This window comes from Eumetopias jubatus, unplaced genomic scaffold (genome assembly GCF_037043125.1).
Source record: "Eumetopias jubatus isolate StellerSeaLion01/CBP00866 unplaced genomic scaffold, mEumJub1_p1.0 scaffold_12, whole genome shotgun sequence".
Lineage (NCBI taxonomy): Eukaryota > Metazoa > Chordata > Mammalia > Carnivora > Otariidae > Eumetopias > Eumetopias jubatus.
Window position 1 is genome coordinate 97201681 of NW_028274818.1, and position 15797 is coordinate 97217477.

At 45.7% G+C, this 15797-nt stretch overlaps 1 protein-coding gene across 2 annotated transcripts in view; it reads right to left on the bottom strand.

The window, feature by feature from the left end:
• Nucleotides 1-15797, bottom strand: part of GALNT17 (polypeptide N-acetylgalactosaminyltransferase 17) — a 451342-nt gene that overhangs the window by 13365 nt on the left and 422180 nt on the right. For both annotated transcript variants that reach the window (XM_028110173.2, XM_028110175.2), the window contains one exon: nt 14585-14680. In XM_028110173.2, coding sequence (XP_027965974.1) covers nt 14585-14680 — 96 coding nt within the window. The remainder of the gene's footprint in view (nt 1-14584; nt 14681-15797) is intronic.

Below are 15797 nucleotides of genomic sequence, written 5' to 3' on the forward strand. Positions count from 1 at the left end.
CCCTGGGCCAGTTGCTTAAGCCCTATGGGACTCTGTTTCCTCATTTTCAAATTGGGGATAATTTTACACTTTACTTCATAGGGTAGTTACGGAATTCAATAAATGAGCGAGAAGAGCACATGGCGCAAAGTAAGCCCCATATATTTGTTATTCCTATTTCCCCTGACCTCATGCCCCAGTTGAGTACTGGGCCTTGTTTCTAATTCACCAGACTTCTTTTCTTCCCGATGGTGCTCCCATGTGGCCCTGTGCAGCCAGCATTTCCTGGCCCCGGCTCCTTCCCGGCACTCAGCCACTCCAGGCTTCCTGTTCTCGCCCAGAGCCATTTGTCCAAGGGCTGCTGCCTCAGGTGCTTCAACAATGCTGTTGGGCAGCTGAGTACTGACAGGTGGCTTTCTGGCCCGTTGGGTTCTCTTGGGCTGGGTCTGTGGGTGATGTTGAGTTGCAGCCCCGACCCAAGGCAGGCTGGGTCTGGCCCCTGCTATGCTCCTGCCCTTTTCTTCCCTACCCTCAACTTCATTTCCCTGGTTTGGTCCAGATCTTACATGCCCTTGTCTAGAATGGGCCAGATTCCTGGGGGAACTGGACCTTGGGTGGGGCCTTGGGACTCCGCTTTGCATCTCTAAAGCCACCCCTGTGTTCCAGTGATGCCCTCCAGTCCTGAGCTCTCATGGCCCTTCATCTTGGACTCACTGTCCTTCCTTCACACTTCTGCAGTGAAGGTGAGAAGTTTCCTGTTCCTGCCTGTTTCCTGCTCTCCTTGTTTCCTGCTCCCGGCATGTTCCTTGACGAATCCCAGGCACACCACCAGCTAGAGGCCAGCCCTGATCGTCCTCGACCAGTCAGGAACTCAGAGCCTCAGCAGAGGAGTTAGATGTGAGCCCGGTGTTGGTGTTCATGTGTGAGTGTAGATGTGAAGATCTTCTGAAATGGCACCAATCTCTGAGAGTCAGTTCTGGGTTTCTAACATCACTGAAGAGCCATTTGATATATATATATATATTCTGGCTCTGTTCATTCATGTAATGTAATTTACCCAATGATAACGACCCTACAAAAGTCAGGGCACTTGCTCTTCTTATCTTCCCACTAGAGAGACTAAATTTTCTTCTCTTGATTCCAGAAGCCAACACTGTGGGCACAGTGGCCTCTCCCTCATTTTGTGGACCTGTCCAATTAGATTGGTTCCTGTCATGCTGCCCATCTTCACCCTCCCACCTGAGCCCACAAGAGTATCCTGAAGCTCGTGCCGGCCTGTGTTGAGCCTGGACTCAGCCCATGGCCACCATATGGGTCCAGTCAAAGCATCCAGTGCCTTCCCTGCCAGTAGCTAGCACCCCACTTGCACATTCTTCTTTCAACATCAAACATTCATCACTTGCCCACCACGTGGCACAGCCTCCTCTATCAGAGAAAGCACTTGCCTGAGATTCCCAGAACACTCTTCCCTGGAATTTAGGGCCTTCAGCATTGCAAGCTGTGCTAGGTGAGCTAGAAACTGGTTCTCAAGAGGGTAACCCCAAGGCTGGCAGGTCAGTCGATCTCTGTTTGAGATGAATTCAGAGATTTCTCTCCAAAAAAAGAAACAAAGTCTAAGTTTCTGCTCCTATTTACCATAATTTGACCTGGGGAAAATTCAGTGTTGGTACAGTTATACGCAAATGAAGATGGTAGAAAATCTACTTTCTGAGCATTAATCCTCAGTGTTCTTTAGACTTTCCACTAATATTTTAGAAATATAAGTAACTCCTTTCTGTTTAGTCTTCACTCCCCTTCACTCTGCCCTAAGTGTGCTTAACTCAGACCCTTCTCTGCCTCCCTACCTGGTCTCACCTTCCCTCAAAGTCAAGCTTCCGGAGGGTTCTCTCCCACCATGTCTGCACTTCCTCACCTCCCTTTCTCCCCTGCATCCACTCCCATCTGGCTTCCTCTCCATGCTCCATGGAGAATCCTCTCGCCCACATTTGGTATTGTATCTAACACACAGTGTAGTCTAGCTCACTGGACCTCTGGGCAGCACCACTGATGGTGGAGCCACACTAGGGTCTGTCCCTAGAATCACTGTTCTCTCCCTTGGCCAAAGCCCCATTTGCCTCTGCCACTCTGTCCTCAGCACCTGGTTGGAATGTTCTGCTGCCTGGAGGACATCACTGTGGGGATTCCCAAGGCCCATCCCTTGCCCCAAACTCACAATGCCCCAAACAGAACTCATATCAACTTCTCCCAAAACCTTTGTCTCCAATCTCAGCAATGGTGCCACTATCTACCCCTGGTCTAGCCAGGGACTTGAGTATCACTTCCATCTCTCTCATCCCTCCCCTTGACCTCTCCACTAATAATTCCAGCCAATTAGCCCTCTGAAAACATTTTTAAAAAGCCCTTTTAACGTCAAAGCCATTTTAGACTTATAAAAAAGTTGCAAATATAGTATAGTGAGTTCCTGTATATGTGGTACCCAGCTTATCCTAAAGTTTGTATCTTACATAATCATAGTGTAATCACCAAATCCAGGGAGTTAACATTGGTCCAATCCTATTAACAATCTAGAGACCTCACAGAAATTTCATCGCTCTTCCAACACGTTTTCTCTTCCAGGATTCCACACTGCATTCTGTTGTCATGTCTCCTTACTTAATCTCCTCCTATCTGGGACAGGTCCTCAGTTTCCCCTTGTTTTTAATGACCTTGGCACTTTTGAAGAGTACTGGGCAATTATTTTGTAGAATGCCCCTCAATTCGGGTTTGTTTGATGTTTCCTCATGATGAAGATTGAAGGTATATTTGTACATTTTTAGCAAGAAAAACCACAGGGATGATGCTGTGCCCTTCCTGGGGCAGCAGATCAGGGGAGCATGATGTTTCATCACTGGTGATGATAACCTTGAACACTTGGTTAAGGCAGTGTCTTCTGGGCTTCTCAACCATGAAGTTACTATTTTCCCTTGATAAAGGGAGATACTTGGAAACTACGAAAATATCTTACTTTTGATCACTAATTTTAGCATCCATTGCTAGTTCTGGACTTCAGCAAGTATTACTGGCACGACCACCTAGGGGAGATTTTCATTTCCCACATGCCTTCTACACTTACTAAGTGGATTTCTACGGAAAGAATAGTGGTCCCCCTCTCTCCATTTATTTATTTATGTTGGTATGGACTCATGGATTTAAAAAAAAATTATGTGACAATCCAATATTCTCACTGTTTATTTTGTTGCTCAAATAGTTCCAGGTTTGGACATTCGGAACTTCTTCAGGGTGGTTCCTGTGTTCTATTGAGAAGACAATAGAACAAGAATAAAAACTTCCTTTTACTCTGACACCAAAAGGTTTTCCAGGCTTAACCTCTATTTTTTCCTGCTCCATTGCTGGGATCATCCAAAATCTGGGTGCCAGAGGTGTTCAGTGCTACTGGGTTTTATTGCTTCTAGGCTGTCTCAGAGCTAGGAAATATATGTATGTACACCAACCCATACACACATTTGTTTTTCTTTCTACATTTTCTACAAATTTATTTCTACATCTCTATTTATATATATTATATATATATATATTATACATATAAAATAAATTCATCCTGATCCCTCACATTGCAATCCAACATCCATTCATTCTAGCCATACCTCTTTCCTTATTTATAACCTCTTTCTCCAACAGCAAGAGACCTGGTTCCCAATACCCACACTTTATATACTTACTCGTTCAACCCTAGTATATACATACAGTAGTTTCACAATCGTTAATCCAGACTGCTGTAGAAAACAAGCTTACTTACTAGAATGCAGTATTGGCAATGGTTTGTTTGTTTTTTTCTAGAATCCAGTCAAAATTGTCCAAACTGTTCCAAAGTTACTTAGATTGGTGCTATTCTTCCCCGTCTATCCGTGTAGTTATATTTGTTTAGTTAGGCTATTATTATTTATTATTATTATTTTTTTTTACTATTTGCATCCCATTGTGGGCCCTCTTCTCCACATTCTAGCTGAAATTATTATTCTTTCTCAGACATTTGAAATATCACCATGGTTCTGAGAGTCAGAACTTGATATAAAGGTGCACTGAGAGACAAGTGTCACTCCCCTTTTATTCCGTTTTTCTGCCCCCATTTCCACATTCCATCCATCTCACTCTCATGCACCTCTAGGAGGTAACCAATCCCATTAGTTTCTGATTTATCCTTCCTGAATCTCTTGTGTAGACGAGCAGATACAGGTATTTATTTTTTAAATGGCCATTTGTCTTAAATAAAGCTTAGCATACTATGCATTTTCTTTTGTACTTTGCCTTTTTCACCTAACAATATGCGAAAATCACTCTGTATTGGTACATAGAGATTGCCCATGTTATTTTGTATAGCTGCATGCTATCCACTGCTCATTCAACCACTCTCCTATCAATATGCATTAAACTAGTTTCTAATATTTTGCAATTGTAAATAATGCTGTAATGCACACTATTTTCATATTGTTGGAAATCAGAGTAGACTTCTGGAAGTAGATTGCTGGGTCAGAAAGTAAGCATATTGTCGCTTTGTTAAGTATTGCCAAACTCCCCTCCAAAAAATGGTACCAATTTGCATTTCTACCAGCAATCTAGGAGATTGGCTATTTCTTCAGAACCTTGATAACAGAGTATATTGTCAATTTTTTTAATTTTTGCAAATGTGATAGGTGAGGAAAACGGCTTCTCAGTGTTATTTTGCTTTGGATTTCCCCAATTACAAATGAGTTTGAACATTTTTCATATATCTAGAACATATATATATATATATATATATACACACACACATATATTTTTTTTGGTGGGAGGACAACTTGTTTGCTTGTGTCTTTTTCCTATTTTTCTATCATATTTTTAGTCCTTTGTTCAATTTTTAAGCATCTTTTATACAACAGGAAAATTATCCCTGGTGGCATATGTTACAAATATTTTCTCCTTGGTTGTCAGGTGTCTTTGACTGTGTTTATGGTATTATATCACCATGCAAGTTTTAAAAAATTTTAATGTAGTCAAATACATCAATCTATTATTGTCTCTGGATTTTGAGTTTTAGTTAAAAGCCCTCCCCTAGATCAGAGTTAGAGAGGAATTCACCCATTATTTTTCTAGCATGGGTACAGTTTCATATTTTACATTTAGATTCTTAATTCATTTGGAATTTAAGCTTGTGTATAGTGTCAAGTATGAGTCTAATTTTATCCCTAATCACATTTTAAATTTGTCTACTTCTTACTATCCCAATGGTCACTACTCAAGTTTAGGTGACTGACTTTTGACAAGAGAATCATACCAGTGTTGTAACTGAAGTTCTTGCCTCTAGCTTAAGACCCCTCCAATCCATTCCTCAAACCAATCCCAAGTGATTGCTTCCTAAATGTAAATCAGACTGTACCCCAACCTTCTATTTTAAAAGGCTTTCACTATTTCAATGGCTTCCTATGGGGGTTGGCATAAAGCCCAAGCTCCTTAACATTCCTATAGAGCTGTACATTATTTGCCTCCTGCCTATTGATCTGGCCTCACCTTTGGTCACTCCCCACCTCATGCTCTGTGTTTCAGCCTCTTTAGTCTTGGAGACTTAGTTTCCCCATCTTTAAAATGGGAACAACAGAAGGCCTCTCAGAAACAATGCAAGAAACAATGAAATTTTGTCAACAAGATGTTGTGGAATTCCAGGGAGAAGATGTCTGAGATCCAGATATTTTGGTGTCTTGTAAAGGAAGCAATTAATCAAGAAATATAAGAATGAAGAACAGCATAAGACTTCAATATATTACATATTCTGAAATATGGTGTTTTGCCCATCAGGAAAACCATATCTGTGTTTATTTTGTTGGGTTGGTCTGAAGATTAGATAAATTAGAAAAAAATGTGTCATAAGTTGCATAATATTCATCATTAAGATGAAGTCTACAGAAATTAATTTGATAAGTAAAAAAAAAAAATCAGTGGTTGGACTCAACCAATCACCAGGGTATTTTATACAATAATATCTTAATTAACTGAATTCCTAGATGGTAGGAGCCTCCATGTCCCATCTGTCTTTCCAAGTAACTTGCTTTCCAGGAAACATTTCCTTAAAGACCTGAACCAGGCTGGAAGACTAGCTGAATGATGGAAAGCTCATGTGTTCCAGAACCAGAGAACTGGTCCAATCTTCCCCTTGCAAGTTCTATGAGGACTTGAGGTGCTCAAAGTGCCTGAACATATTCAAGTTTTCACTGCTCTTCATTACTGTTTTTTTTTTTTTTTTAATAGCCTCAAGAAGTAGAATCTTGTAGAAGTAGGACCTAACTGAATCTTTCTTGGAAAACTGAAGCCTTCCCAAGGTCCTGCAGTCAGCACCAGGGACATCATTTCTATATGATATGTGCCATGGACTTTTGTCTAAGGACTTTGCATGGATTAGCTTGTTTAACTGACACCGTATCTCTATAAGGTATATACTATCATTATATTTACATTACAGAGAGGGGAACTGAAGTACAAGGAACTTGAGTGTTTGCCCAAGGTCATAGCTAGTAAACAAGGGAGCTGTGTTTCACTTAGGAGTCAGCCACACACAGAAAGGTACCTCTTAGCATCATCACAGAAGAATTAACTCTGGTCCAGGATGTATGTGAAGTGTCCTTTCCTGCACTAAGATGCAGGGACCAGAGACCTTCACTTAGCCATGCATGGCTCTGGTTAGCTCCTGTGCCACTTTGGCGGTATATCAGGAGTCTCATCCCAACAGAGAATGCCGTGAAAAAGTATCTGAAGTGCTAGGGTGGGCCTTTGGCTGACCATATGTCTCTCCACCCCCGCCCCCACCGTGGTTTATACCTCCTGCCCTGTGCATGGCCAAACCAACTATTTAAGCGTGAGATATGGAGCCCAAGCTGATGAGAACTCACGTCCTTGTGTACATAGCCTTCCTGCAAGGCTTCTTATGATTTGCCTTCAACCTTTGGCTGGTTGACATTTAAATTTCCACAAAGAGGCCCCAGATTCAGGCCCTGCAGGCAATTCACAGACGTGAACCTAGTCTTTTGGGAGCAGGATCAGGCAGTCAAGAGGATTGATAGGAGTTCCTCAAAAGCAGGCCCGTCACTGACCCTCAACCCCTGTCACTGCAGGAAGAATCTAGGAGGCCATGCAGTGCAGCATTCTCAGGAAAGGGGCTGGCACTGAAACCACATCACAGAGCAATTTGAGGAAGGCCTTCACACCTTTCTAGAACCAACGTCAGTGAATACATGGCACCCTTGGTGGTCCCCATGTGGGTGGAATTCCAGCAAGTTGTCTCAAACCCGGCACTTTGCACAACCCCTACTTTCTAAGCCAGGCAGGTGGTATAGTGAGAATGGTCTAGAACATTCTGCTACTGACATTTGGCCTTCCTCTGGCCTTCTCTGATGGGAACCCAGCCTTCTGAGGCCCAGACCAATGGCCAGAACTCCACTAGCCCTAAACTCTTTAGGATCTGCCCTTAATTCTGACTGGCCACATTCCAGACCATCTCCATGTCAAACAAGCAACGTCTTTGCAAGTAACCCCTCTACAGGCACACTGTGCCAAAGAAACACTGAAACTCTCTGAACTAAATGGTCAGGGCATGAGGCTATTAGTCTAGTGGCTTCCTCTTGCTCTGCTGCAGCTGGTAGTCCTGAGGCACTAAATACCTTTTCACCAGCAGGCTTCATCTTCCCCTTCCTGTCCTTCAGAAGCAGTGATGTTATTAATTCAGTGATTTGAAAACAACCTGAGAAATCAAAATACTTCTTTGAAAAAAATAAAGACTAGAAGCAAGCCTCAGAAATGATAATAGTTGTTTTAGGGTGGCGGGATTATGGATGATTTAAATTTTTTTTTCAAATTCATCGCAAAGCTGTTGCATCTTTAGTAGAAAAGGAAAAGATTAGCTAGCAGTGACCCTCTTTGAATTTAACAGCTCTGGGCATGGTAGAGAGGTTCAGCTGATAAGGTGCCCACCACCTCACTGTTCAGTCTGAGTTCCTTATTCCAAATCCAACATTAACACAAAGCCTGCCTGGCTCGCTTTTCTGTCTGGAGAAAACAATCCACCAAACTTCTAAGGAGACAGGAAACTTTTAACTAAGAATCTCTACTGGAAAACAATTTATGACTATGATTCTGATTTTTTGGAGAGAATAGTCCATCACCCCATTCTGGCAAGAGAGCAATACAGTAATTCCTCCTTAACCTGGCGTCCTCCTTAAGCAAGATCAAATACATGTGCTTTTCATTCTGAATGCCACTTAGGAAATCGGGCATTCCTGTTCCCAGTGTGTGGACCACGAGACCTACTTGTCAGGAATAATTAGAAGAGTGAACTGGGGATTGGAAATAAAACGGGGAAGCAGAGCAGATGGCAGAGGACAAGGCTCGGGTCCCCTGAAGGCTCGGGAAACTGTCAGGAAGTGGAAAGGTAGGAACCCTGCACCTCGTGGAGGTCTGCAGAGAAGATGGGCACCAGGGATGCTCACAAAGGCTAGCTGGAGGCAGGGCCCGGGAGGCAGGAACTAACAACCTGGAAATAATAAACGCAGAAGCATTTTGAATATTTTGAGACATGAGTCAGGGGAACAACAAAAAAAGGCGCTTAATACTCCTGCTATCTGCAATGAGACAAAATGAATTTATAAGTGTTGCACTGGAATGCAGGGGGAGGATTTTAGAAACACTGCATGGGAGATGGGGGCTGGACGTGAGCAGTAAGAGCCTCCGTGGTGTCCCACTCCAGATGTGGCAAACAGCACCAGGGTTTTCTCTCCAGCTTCTCGTCTGCTCTCTTTGGTCTCTGTAGATTTCCCTAATGTAAAAAGTACCTGCCCTCGCTCCTCCAACCCTATTCTCCCACAAGGTCTCAAGCTCCCCTGCTTTGACCTCATTCTGCTCTCCAGGAATTGAAAGGGATTCCTAGGTCTGCTTCTTACTCAGGGCAGGAGGCCGGTCTCCAGAAAGCCATCTTCCCTTGGGCATTAACTCCAAAGTGCTCTCAACGGCTCCATCCCCTGAGCACCGACACTTCCCTGACTTTGTTTGGAAGCCAAGAGGCTGCTGGATGTCATTACCTCCTGTATTTTCTGAGGGCCTTCCCCATGCTAATAGCTGTGGGAGCCCTGTCACTCTGGTGGGGCACCAGCGTCTTACTGGCACAATGCATCATTGTGACATGGTGTTTGGATGATGTATCGCTGAAAAGATAAAGCCATCAAAGAATAAGTCCAAGATCAGATTAAATTTAATTACAGGATAAAAGAATTCTCACCTATCATTCGGGTGATGAATTAACTGAGGCTAAGGAATAGAAGCTTCTCCGAAGAGAAGGGAGAGGAAGAATGAAATGCATTGACAGAAGGACAAACAGAAGAGAAACCTTTGATATCTCCCTGGCGCCCAGCGAATCACAGAGGTCCTCCTGTGAACAGAGCCTGACACCCCTCTCCATGATACACACCTCCTAGAACGTCCCACTACAGCTAGGAACTGTTTCACACAGTGCTTCTTGAATGTCCCAGGACCACCTGCTCGAACCTTGTGCTGACAAGGCATGGGTTGCTGAGAAGCTGTGGTCCTTGGCGCGGGGAGGAACCCGTGTCAGAATTGTGGCTGGGTACGTGGTTCTGTGAATACTCCCAGTGAGGTTAGGCCTCAAATTTGGGGGCAGAGGGAGGGATTAACTACGAAGGGGTTCAAGGGAAGTTTGGAGGATGGCAGAACCTCTCTAGATCTTGATTGCAGTGGGGTTAACTTGATGGTGTGTGTTTGTTACAAAAACTTGCAAAACTCTATTAACAAGAATGAATTTACCTTAAAAATGAAAAAAAAAACCCAATTATATAAAAGCTGAAATAGTATGATAAATTAAAAATAGAATTAGGTTGGGGGCGCCTGGGTGGCTCAGTTGGTTAAGCGTCTGCCTTTGGCTTGGGTCATGATCCTGGGGTCCTGGGATCGAGTCCCGCATCAGGCTTCCTGCTCAGCGGGGAGTCTGCTTCTCCCTCTCCCCTCTGCTTATGCTCTCTCTCTCTCTCAAATAAATAGGTAAAATCTTAAAAAAAAAAAAAAAAGAATTAAGTTTAGGACAGGAGGCATAGTCTGGGGCAGATGCAGACATCTGACGACTACCTGTAAGTCTAACATGAAGTCTTGCCCCTAAATAGGTGCTCAATCGATGGTATTCATTGAAAAAGGAAAACACTCAGAGACAACAATGTAGATTCCCAGGCCCCGTCTTCAGGTAGGTCTGGGGTTGGACTCAGGGATCCGTCAGCACTTGTCATGCACGGCCGGGGGCTCACGGTTCTGGGGACCACACCTGAGATGCTGGGTGGCGAGCCCGGGCTCTGCATCCTGGCACCCAGGGCTCTCAACACTTGGACCCTACTGGCTGGCCTGAGCCACCTGCCTCCGCCAACTGTGTCACTGTCCCTCCAACACGCCGTTCGCCACCACCCCCATGACCTCCACGCCTTTGCTCTTACCTCTTCTCTAGCGCTGTGTCCATGCTTGCTTCAAGTCCTACCCCAGGCCTTGCTGTAGGCTAGCGAACATATGGGGGCTCCAGCGAGGGAGACACGCTCCCCACAATGCACCAGATGTCACAGCCCAGAATTCATGTCCAGGAGTCATAGAACTTTCGGTTTAAAAAGTGTCATGGCACTACCTGCATCTTATTATCCACACTGGGGGAGGGTCGCTACCCACCTGATAGGATGCAATGTGTTACTAAAACCAGAATGCCATGGACCGCTCCAGCTCGGAGACCCACCTGCTGCTCCCCCACCGGGGTGGGGGAGCCTCGGCTCTCCTGAGACAAGACCCTCGTTCTAAATGAGTTCAAGCTGACCTCAAAGGCTGTTACCGCATCTCTGACTTCCTATTTTTAAATAAAAACTTAGGCTCAAAAAAGAAAAGGGTATGTGTCTCATCCAAATTAGTAACCAGGCAAGGGCAAGGCTGGTCACTGGCTCGCCGACAGACACTTGCGAGCGAGTGGGCTCAACGCGGGGTGAGGAACCATTTCCATTTTGTTGACAAACACATGTTGCAAGACAGAAAATTACCCTCCTCAGTGCTTATTTTATCTCCTTTTAATTGCTGTTTGATAATAAATTACAACAGAGAGTCCATTAATTAAGCGAACAGTGTCCGTGGAACACCAGCTCCTTCTTCTGGGAGTTGCCTTGTTACGGGAGCTTTGATTCAGTCTCTGTTTGCCCACAGCACTTTCCGAAGTGGTTCAGAAAGATGCTAAGGCACGTGACTGGTGGGGTGGGGGTGGGGGGCTCACTCCTAGCTTGGAGGGAGCGGCTCTGGAAGGAGGGGGAGAAACCTTGATGAGCCAGGGTGGGGGGCAGACTAGCAGCTGCAGAGAGGTACCAAGGGTGCCTTCTTAATTCAGAACATGTAGTAGAACGGAAAACAACATTAGACTTACTTAAAAAAAAAAATCAGCTGATGGGAAACAACCAGGGCCCACTCATAGGTATTCATCCCAGAGTTGGGGGGGAAGCAGTGAGCCGCCTACTTTGGTTTGCCATTCCATCATCACCTAAATGGCAGGAGCATTCATCTGGAAAAGCTCTGCATGCAGGTGGACCCGGTGAAAGATGAATTCATTACTTCCCATCAAAGGTGCTGGTCGTCGGCTGTGTAAGCCACGGGGAGAGGAGAGCCTGCTGGCTGGCTCCAGTGTGGGCAGGGAGCTGACAGGTGGCCATCTGCAGGCTGGATCTGTTTAGCAGGTGACTGGCGGGACTCTGAGGCAGGGGACACCAGATGAGTGAAGGCTCTGGACAGAAGGGTGAGGGAGGTCAAGTTCACAGGGGTCTGTCCCGGAGCTGGGAGCATCACAAGGGCGTTCGTGGGCGTTCTGAGTGGCTGGGGCAGAAGGAAAGGGCAGAGGGCCCCGGGGGAAGTGTCACAGGACCACGGAAGGCAGATGGAGCCACTTCAATGTGCTGGTCCTTAGATTCAGCTGAGAACATCCCGAGTGGCTTAGAAAATCTTCCCCGGAATCACCCAGGTAAAAAGTCACTGCTTGGAGCCATATGGGGAAGCCCTCAGATGTCCAGGAGACATTCTTTAGACCAGCTTTATTTCCTTCCGCATTCCCAAAGTCAGCTTCACAGGCCAGGTTTTGATTATGAGGGTATCTAAATGCGCTAGTGTCTATGACGCCACGGTTACTAAGTACTTAGTTCAAATGTTACCTGTTCAGAGCACTGGACAGAGAAACCTGGGAGTTAAGTATAAGCCACTCCTCGTATCTCCAACAATGATCACAGACCCTGTGCTGGAAAAGCTGGGAAGTCAGCAGGAGCCGAAGGCCAGGATGTCTCCTCAGTATCCACCCCTCTCTGAACTCCTCCAGGAGTTCAAACTAAGCCCAGTCTAAGCATATCATAGTGTCAAGTCCCAAACTTCCCAGGCCAGCAACCTGGCATCATCTGGGAACTTGCTGGAAATGAGAAATCTCAGCTCCCACCCCAGGGCCCCTGATTCGGAAGCTCTGGGCCTAGGGCCCAGAAGGTGGTGCTTTCACAAGCCTTCCAGGGGATTTGGCCACACACTGAAGGCAAGGACCAGTGCCTTGGAGCCTAACTGCTTTATCAGGCTTTGGGAGATCCGCCTCTCCATCCCCTTCTGCCTTATCTCTTGGCGGGTCCTTCCCTCTTGCATTGGGCACCAGCCAAACTGGGCTACCTTCTGTCTCCCAACACTCCAAGCTATCTTGCTCTTTCCACACTTACTATGCTGTAGATTTTCCTGCCTCTTTACTTGTCTCTTTCCTCAAGTGCAAACTATCTGAGAGCAGGGACTGTATCTTATCCATTGCTGCATATACTCATGACCAGCGTCTACAGCAAGTGATCAAGACAGAACTTGCTGAGTGAATGAACAAATGAGTAAAGACACTCTGGGGGCGCCTGGGTGGCTCAGTCGGTTAAGCATCTGCTTTTAGCTCAGGTCATGATCCCAGGATCCTGGGATCAAGCCCCGAGTCGGGCTCCCTGCTCAGTGGGGAGCCTGCTTCTCGCTGTCCTCCTTGCTCGTGCTCTCTCTCACTCTCGCAAATAAATAAAATCTTCAAAAAAAAAAAAAAAAAAAAAGACCCTCCCTGGATTCTTTAGACCCTACAGCCTTTAGTGCAAACGCCCCACTTCCCTGCGGAGACCCATCAGGAAGTGGAGCAGGTCTAGGCTTCCCCATCCTTCTCCTGCTACCCAAGGGCACTTTTGGCCAATTGTGGGTGGTAGGGCTCAGTAAATCATCTTGAAGTACATGGGTTGGGTTTGAATTTAAAGTGCTTTGGTCATGCTGGAGGGCCTGGATTCTAGTCTGCTTTGCTCGCCAGCACTGGGCACCCCCGTAACTCAGTTTCCTCATGCTGCCTGTCTACCTTCCAGAGGGGCCGCAGGGACCAAAGGAGCACAGGATTTGATCCCTCCCACAGTACCTGTTATCCACCTTCCAGACGTGTCACACACTGAAGGGAGGCTGAGGGTCTGGACCCTCAGAACCACCTGCTGTGATAGTAGAGAGAATGCAATTCTCTTTCTAGGTCTTGGCTTCATGGGAAGCAAAGTACCACAAGCAGAGAAAACCTACGAGCCTTTATGAATGCACGTGTGTACTCGTGACCGATGAGTGTGGATTTGCCACTGAATGTGTGTGTTCACAGAACATGAGCAAGACCAAGGGTGCTTACGGGGCATTTTGTCCAGTGTCTTCCTCTTACAGATGAGCCAGCTGAGACCCAGAGAGAGAACCGGTAAGTCTGGATTAGAGTCACCTGTCTGGCGTTCCTCCAGGGTTGGATTATAAAGGTTTTCCCCATCTGTAGCCGGCCTTTTATTACTATGAGTTGATATAAAAAAATGTTTTAAATATTTTATGAGTGTCACGTCTAATGACATTCTTGGATATGTGTTCTCCCAATCGTAGAGACTTTCTGCTAAGGTCTTTATGTGCATGCACACACCTTGGGTTAGCACGAAGTTGCCAAAGGAAATTCATTTACCAGATTCGGTTTTTACTTTGTTGGTTGGTCGTTCTGCCATTTTGGGTTATCTTGTGCATTCTCCCGAGAGACTGGAGAACACGTTGTGTTCTCTGAAATGTCACTGCAAGCACACTCCTCCTACAGAATCAGCCCTGGGCTCTTGTGCTGGTGCTTACAGACCTGATCATACTTCCTACCCAACTGCTGTCGACCTTTCAGGATGAGCGTGTTGAGCATGTTCTCATGAGGAAATCGGCTATTTCTTCAGGCATATTTGATTATAACTGCAATGTATGCACATGTACACTCGCCTATTTGTAAATGACTCTGCAATTTATTCACATTCTCTATTCAGTATGCAATGTGCCCACTGGTCACCTTAATATCTGTGCTGATGCAAACACTCATGAATCTTTCCCCAAGTGTTATATGGAAACAACCAGAAAGCCCCCCACCTTCTTAACATTTCAGAACACATAACAGCTACAAATAGGGGACAGCAGATGTCACCGCAAGTCCCACGAATCCTTGGTGCTTTTACTCTCCTCCTGGTCAGATATGGGCTCCTACCTGGGGCCCCCAGCCATGGCACGGGTACAGTATTGCTGTGTGGTTCTCCAGTGGCCCCTGGTCCAAGCAGACGTCTTTCGCCTTGTTGTTTCGAAGCTGCGGAAATAGGCAAGATATCCCCCATCAGAGCTCATGGGCTGGAACTTCTGCTACCCAACCCTTGTCCTGCCATGCCCTGGACCCGATTTCTCGATGCAAAGGCCACATGACCCCGCCCCCATGTAAGGACCAAGGCTCAAATTTGTGAGGTGATCATTTTCGCAAGAAAGACCAAGTCCTTCAATGGATGGTGTGGGCACCAGCCCTCTGCCTGGGACACCTCCAGCCTCCGCTTATACACAGCTACCCCATCCCCAGCACAAAAGAGGGGCTCAGGGAATGTTTGGACAGAGGTACACACTAGTTACCCACTGGTTATCCAAAGTGGGCCTCGACACCAACACAGGTTTTAATCTCCCTGGGAATCATAGGTCAGCTTCTGAAGTCATTACTGACATGGAGGCATCAAAAACAATAATCCAAAAAGCAAATGAAAACCTTGCCATCATGAAAAGCCTTGGTAACATTTATTTATATATTCCAAAAATACTCACTGATGCCTACACTGTGCCAGGCACCATCCTAAGTGTTTGGAATGCAACTGTGGAGGAATAGCCCGAAGTCCCCAAGACAAAACCCCTGAACCCAGCGAGGCACATCTCTTTGGGAACATGGAAGAATTTGTCTAACTGGAACCTCCAGGAGTTCCGTGATTCTGCTTTGATGTCCATCACACCCACCATGCTGCAATCTCAACCAAGGGGAAAATGCCAATGCTGTTGGTCTTATCCATATATACTCAGCCCTCTCCAGGTTCTATTCACCATGGAAACTAAACTAATCAGGGATAAATCAAGAAGAGAGGCAAGGGGCACTTTGCTTTGGTGTGCTCAAGTTTTGTCTAGGTTCTGACAACTGAGTTTTTTTTTTAATTTTTTATTGTTATGCTAATCACCATACATTATATCATTAGTTTTGGATGTAGTTTTCCATGATTCATTGTTTGTGCACAACATCCAGTGCTCCATGCAGAACGTGCCCTCTTTAATACCCATCACCAGGCTAACCCATCCCCCCACCCCCCTCCCCTCTAGAAACCTCAGTTTGTTTTTCAGAGTCCATCGTCTCTCATGGTTGGTCTCCCCCTCCGATTTCCCCCCCCTTCATTCTTCCC